Source organism: Castanea sativa, chromosome 3 (assembly GCF_040712315.1).
Source record: "Castanea sativa cultivar Marrone di Chiusa Pesio chromosome 3, ASM4071231v1".
Classification (NCBI taxonomy): Eukaryota; Viridiplantae; Streptophyta; class Magnoliopsida; order Fagales; family Fagaceae; genus Castanea; species Castanea sativa.
The window spans coordinates 26,832,411-26,839,431 of NC_134015.1; the positions used below are offsets into that span (position 1 = coordinate 26,832,411).

Consider the following 7,021-nt stretch of genomic DNA (forward strand, 5'->3'; position numbering starts at 1 on the left):
TTCATTAAGTCTCGAGAAATAGCTTGATAGAAGCCTGCTATCGAGAGTTAATGTGAAACTTGATAGATAGCTTGACAGCAATTCATTCTATCGAGAACTACAATTTTAGAATTTTCAGATTTGAAATTCATCCCAATCTTGTGCAATTGTTTGGGGTTTTTTTTCTCACAGCCCTAGACATATATAAGACTTATGTTAAGAGCTGTCACTTATGGATACAAAGACCAAGAGACTTATTTTCTCTATGTAGGATTTTGTAACTGAGTGCTTCTAGATCTTCATTGTTGATGAAGTGAAGAACTTTACAGCCAACAAAATCTGTTTAAATTGCTAGAGTTAGTCATGTACTTGGGATCCATGCAAAGGGTTAGTCACAAATTGAAGGTTTGTGCATCAAGGGAAAGAAGGTTACTACAAGATCAAGTCTAATTGGGTATTGGAGCAAATGTTCAATTGTAGGTTGATATTTTGGGATAAGTCAAGGGTAGTTGGTAAGATTCCTTATACTTGTAATCGCTTGATTGTTGATTAGTGGATTCTTGGGAGTGGTGACCTTAAATTCATCTGGTGGAGTTTTTGTCTTGCGAGGTTTTCCCAAATTTTTAACAAATCACCGTGTTCAATTTATTTTCTGCTACATTTAGTTTATTTGGTGATTTGTTGGTGCCTCCACAAGTTGCATATAATTTGACATAATTAAACAATTTGGGTAATTGATTTTATTAACCAGGGTCAACAAATCTTAACCAACAATTGGGACTTAGGAGAGATAATATTCATGCAATATTCTTTTGCTCGAGACCCTAGATGAGGATGTAGTATAATATGCATCAGATGCATGATGTATTTTCTCCTAGATGGGAGCATTTAGAAAAGAGCAATCTAAACTTTGTCATGATGAAAATCCATTGTTAGCCAATCATTCATATCCTCAGTGACCACACTTGATATATGAAGGTAACGTATTCAATGGAATCCATTGGAGTTTGAAATAGTCTTGTGAAGTACTAATTTATCACCAAAGTCTTCATTTTATCCTTTATCTTCATTTTTGGTATAATCTTCCTAACACCCATGTTGCTCTAGATCTAGAAGTTAAAGAACAAAGTTTGTTATTCAATATCGCCCATCAGCTTTTTTAATGTGATTTACAAAATTATGTCTAAAGTGCTAGTTAATTGCCTAAAACACATGCTCCTTATACTTATATCAATCTGATACACCTTTTGGTCTAGAATGTCTAATTACATATAATATTTTAGTTGCTTATGAACTACTACATAGCATGAAAAGTAATACACATGGTAGGGTGGGTTAGGTGACTTTAAAATTAGATATGAGTAAGGCATATGATCGTGTGGAATAGAGTTATTTACAAAATGTCATGAAGAAGATAGGTTTTCATTCAAAATGGGTGTCTTTGATTTTGACATGTCTAACCTTTCTGCATTACTTTTTTTTTGTTAATGAATGGATATCCCTTGGGTTATATAGTTGCATATAGGGGTTGGAGACATGGATATTCTCTTTCTCCCACCCTTTTACTCTATATGTTGAAGGTCTTGCAACCCTTATCTGTCACGTGGAGTAAAATAGATAGTTATATGGGGTACTTGCAAGTAAAGATGGATCTAGACTTACACATTTGAAGTTTATGGACGATAGTTTGCTCTTTTGTTAGGCTACTATGGATGAGTGTTAGCATATTATGGCCAGTCTCACGAAGTGTGAGGCAGCCTCATGGTAAAAAGTTAATGCAAATAAAACTTCTCTCTAATTCAACAATAATACTTTGCCAAACACCCACGATTTATTTAGAAGAATGCTTTTTGCTAAAACCATGCAGGATTATGAGCAGTATTTGAGCTTACTAAGTATGATAGCTAGGTTGGAACAAATAAAGAACTTTCTCCAATATTAAGGAGAGTATGTGGCGGAAATTGCAAGGGTGGAAGTAAAAATTGATGTCACAAGTTGGTAGAGAAGCATTGCTTAAAATAGTAGTTTAGGCTATTTCGACTTATTAGGTGGGTTGTTTCTTCTTAACCAAAGGATTTGTAGAAAGGCCGTACAGGGATGATGAGCCAATTTTGGTGGGATCAACGCTTTCAAGAGAGGAAGATTCATTGGGATGAGTAGGTTTTCTAGAGATTTCAGAATTTACACTGTTTTAACCTAGTCATGTAGGCAAAACATATTCCAAACCATGTCTAACCCTACATTTTCCATTCTTCTATTTTTCTCATAGACCCCCACTTTTCCTTATCTCTTTCTTGCATATAAATCTTGCTTGTGGTGGGGCATGAGGTTGTCGGCATGGTGAGATGAGGTGAGCAGCAGTCAATTGTTTGTTTATTGGGGAGTGAAGGTGAGCGACGGTATTCTATGATCTAACATCATTAGCACAAAGGTGAGTTACTAATTATAATGGGTGTTTTGATTTTTTTTTTTGCTGGATTATTATTTATTTATTCGTTCAATGGGTGTAGTGATTTCTTCGTAATGAGTTTTGATCTTTTTTAGTGTTTTATAATTCTGTAATGAATTTTGGTTTTGGATACACAATTCTGTGACGAAGGAAAATTAAATATTTTATGACATGCCAAACACGCACGGGAAAAAAAAAAAAAAAAAAGATTGTCGGAACCTTTTCAATTTTCATGAGTACAACTAAACGCCAAAAATCGTTAATATTGTTTTCAACTAAAAACATTTTATATCTTCATAAAAAATAAAAAAAAACTAAATTTTTTTTATAATAAAACAAATGGAGCTTTAATTGAATTACGCAATGTCGCAAGATAGTCAAAGCATGATCTATGAAATAATTTTCATTGTTTGACTTGACAGTCGATCTGAACTTTGAAATAAAAGAATGCTTCTCAGGAATGTCATGGCTGATGCTTCCTTTTAATAAGATGACCTCACATAGTTAATTGGGAAAGTGCAAAACTTAGTTACAGTTCCTTGATTTCCTCATTTAAATTCAGCCATCTGTCAAATAAAATATATTCACTAACGGCTTCGAAAGCCACAAACGGCTTAAATACTATTGTTAATTCTATTTGTGATTAAAAAAAAAGAAAAAAAAGAAAACCCAGCCACTAGAACTTGTGTGCAACATCTCCTACATCAACCCACTTCTCGTCACTCACAATCTGCTCTGCCACATCGCCGATGACTACTCCCTCTCACCCAAAATGTCTACTTTTGGTCTTAAATTGTAGGCAAAACCCAAAAACATATCATCCCTTAAAACCAAAATTTCCAAACAATCCAAACACAAAACTAAAACCCCAATAAATTTCAATTCATAAAAGGTAAAACCTTCAAAAAAGATCCACCCAAAAAACCAAAATTTTACTAAGAGAGTCTCTTTGATCTTGCCAGAAAAGTTTCCAATCATTCATTAGTCAACAAAAGAAAAGACAAGATTCACTGCTGGATTCACCGAATTCGTCACCAAACTCCGCCGTGTGTCTTCTTTGCCGCCACAAACTTCTTCAAATCTGGGAGTATTTGATGCGTAGGGAAGGACACATGAAGAGCTTGCATGTGTTTGGATAGAGGTAGTGAAGGCAGTAGGCCTATGACAGAGAGGATTGGAGTGGTTAGGGTGTTGAAGTTAGGTAGGGTTGGGAAAAAAATTTAAACGGAAGTCGTATGGCTTTTGACGCCGTTAGTGATTATTTTTATTTGACAGATGGCTGAAATTTAAATAGGGAACCTAAGGAATTGTACTTAAATTTTGCCTATTGAGAAAATTATAGTATATTCTAATTTTGGTAATATTATAAATGCGTATTTTCTCGTCTTACATGAATTGTTGGTCAAATTATTAATTTAATTGGTAGGATTTAAAATTTTTGTTATTTTTTTTATAGAAAAGATAGAAGATTTATTATTATATGAGAGGAAGAAGTATGCATTTATAGTACTCTCAGAGTATTTTATAATTACTTGTTACTTGGTAAAACTGATGTTTAGTCAAGTGCTTATTTTGATATATCTTTTTTTTTTCTTGATAATAATTTCTCTTATTTTATTAGTTAATTTGACTTAGAAAATAAACTAGACAAATGATAGTTATAACTTATAAAAGTTAAAGGGTAAATTGCAAATTACACTTCTAAAATTTGGGGGGTTTTTGAATTTTACATCATAAAGTTTCAAAATTTGGATTTTACACCATAAAGTTTCAGAATTTAGATTTTACCTCTTAAAGTTTGGGAGCATTTGGATTTTACATCTTAACATTTTAGAATTTAGATTTTATTCCATAACTTTTAGAGGTGTTTGGAATTTACTCCTTAAAGTTTAAGGGTTGCTGGATTTTACATCTTAAAGTTTCAAAATTTTAGGTGTAAAATCTAAATACTCCTAAATTTTAGGAGGTAAATTTCAAATTTTGAAACGTTAGGGTGTAAAATTCAAATACTCCCAAACTTCGGAGGGTAAATTTCAAATTCTAAAACTTTAGAGTATAAAATCCAAACATCCCTAAACTTTAGAAATATAATTTGCAATTTACTCAAAGTTAAATGAGCTTAATCAAATGAAAAAATTGAAAAAATGTTATACCAAGATGCCAAATAATTAAGGTCTAAACTACGTTCTCACGTGTTCTTTTCACGTCTCTTACAAATTTCGATTTTATAACTTACCATCTTGATTTTTGACAACTCTTGATTTAATAGATATGATAACTATTTGGCCTTATTATTATAATAAAGGTTTAATGGTTTTCCTTCTAAAAAATAAAAAAGATAAATACTGGCATGCTTTTTAGATTTTGCTATCACATTAAAAAAATACACACAAACACACACTTTTTGTCTTTTAGAAACATAAATAAAACACAGTTAGATACCAAAAAATGAATTGAAAAAGGAAAAGTCTAACAAATTGTGAGTAGTTGCCTAGTTAGGTTGTAATCATATACTCGGTAAAGAAAAATCTAAAGGAGATAAAGTGAATATTATCGGTCAAACAAAAGAAAAAGAGAGAAGACGGTAGGAATCAGAACAATCTTTCCCTATAAAGATATCTGAATTGTTTTTTGCTAGAAATATAAAGACATCTGTTATTAAAATCTTATACAATACCTTATGATTACAAATGCTTTAATGGGTCCAGTATCTAGCAGAGCATGACCCTCTATAAGGGTATGGCAACTCTTAATTATTTAGCATATCTTCTTAAATTAAAAAAAAGAAAAAAGAGAAAAACTCTTATTTAGCACCACTAATATTCATAAACATCTGATTGCTATTTCTCTTCTCGTGGGTGGCTCTACGGGCTTCGATTCTCATGGGACAGTGTACCCTGCACAGAAGAACGATTATATATGAATTGGTATTTGTAGAAATATTGAGTGAAATGTCCAAATATATGAAAATCGCGGAGGAAACTTATGGGAAATTTGGTTGTGAATAACTATTGATTAAATCTTCAAATTTTATGTTATCTTTATATTTTCTAAAAATTTCCTATCTTCTCCAACATACTTAATTTTTTTAGAAAACTTCATCCAAAAATGTAAAACAAGGCTTCAGCACAAGCTACTCTAATACAACACCTTTCCCGTACTTTTTTTTTTTTTTTGGTAAATAAAAAATCGGTAGAGAGAGGTGATTAATGTGATTTTCCTACTTGAGTATGGCCAGAGTAATACTTTATCCGCTTTCTAGCTAGACCCCATACTTCTGGTCCATTTATTTTTTAAGTCGACCGTTTAGAATGAAAATGAGATATAAGAAATACTGACACACAAGTAGTTATTTGAGGCTCAAACCTCCTGAGACTTGTTGACCTAGTATCTTACCAATTAGATTATCTGAATGTTAGTTCCTGTACTTTCTTCAATTCTTTAATAAGATGAATGCCACCACCTGCTACTTTTATTCATTCAGTAATTTTGCTAGGGTATGAGGAGGTGGTTGCTATTGCTAAGCTATTAGGTACTTCCACTAATTTCTTTTTTCTAATTGCTGACTAGTACTTCCACAGTTCCACTAGTGTTTATATAATATTATTATTTTCTACTATACGCTAATAATTACCTAAGGTACTGTATATATATATTTTTTAAATTTGAGTAGAAGGCACTATATACTATATTAGTAAAAGCACTAGGTTCATACTCCAAAAAAAAAGAAAAAAAGATGAGCACTAGGTTGGGCTTATATAATTTACTTTTAGCCCATATACAATAGGGCCTAGACTTATGTCCATTGCCATCCAATAGCCCATATTTGGTCAACCTGTTTTCCACTTATTTTAAAGTAAAAAAACTTTTTTTTTTTGGGGTTCCAAAACCATACCAATTTGATCGATTACTTTCAAAATATATTGTTCCATACTAAAAACCTTATGAATACTTACTTCCACACTTCTTTCCAACCGGTCGGTTCCTGATGTTGCATCGCTTTGGAATAGTAATAGCAATCGCAGCCTTGATCCCTGCTTGCTTTGCCAAAGGTGACAACAAAACAGCACAAAGGCATTTGGGTGCACTCTTGATCAAGGCGCTAACTTTGGTACAACAAGTTGGTGGAACTTTAGCGCTAGCATTCCCTGCTGCGCTCAAGCAAGGGCTCAAGCTAGCCGCTGCAGACCTAATCGGGGTCTTCCCACACTCCCCGGCTGCATCAATACCGCCAATAAAAGCATTCAAAGTAAGCATGAACACGAACACAACTACGAAGGATGCTTTAATGTTGGAGGCCATCTTTGACTTCAAAGAGATTTCTAATTCTATTGCACACTGAACTCTAGGACAAAGTAAGCACATTTATATACTAAAATGAAGAGGAAAAAGGAAGGTGGATTTTTGTACTAGTGGGGTGGTTGTGGCTTAGTATATTCAAGATGTAATGATTTAAATCATTGGAGACAATGTTGCCGCTGCGCATTATGTAGCAAGTGATACCATAAAATTGTGACACATTAGACTTTGGTTCATATTAGTAGAGTGCTTGTCTTTTAACCTTCCAGCGTGTTCTAGCTACTCATTACATGT

General features: G+C 33.1%; 1 protein-coding gene across 1 annotated transcript; it reads right to left on the bottom strand.

Moving 5' to 3' along the window:
• Positions 1-5,271: 5,271 nt before the first annotated feature.
• LOC142626899 (non-specific lipid transfer protein GPI-anchored 15) lies at positions 5,272-6,773 on the bottom strand. The gene is made up of 2 exons (XM_075800615.1): positions 6,385-6,773; positions 5,272-5,325 (listed from the first exon to the last, which is right to left on the bottom strand). The coding sequence occupies exons 1-2, from the start codon at positions 6,728-6,730 to the stop codon at positions 5,309-5,311; spliced, it is 363 nt and encodes a 120-aa protein (XP_075656730.1). The 5' UTR covers positions 6,731-6,773; the 3' UTR covers positions 5,272-5,308.
• Between the last annotated feature and the right edge of the window lie 248 nt (positions 6,774-7,021).

What these genes read in the sequence shown, in the direction of transcription:
- LOC142626899 (XM_075800615.1), bottom strand. Translation starts at nt 6,730, where the DNA reads ATGGCCTCCAACATTAAAGCATCCTTCGTAGTTGTGTTCGTGTTCATG.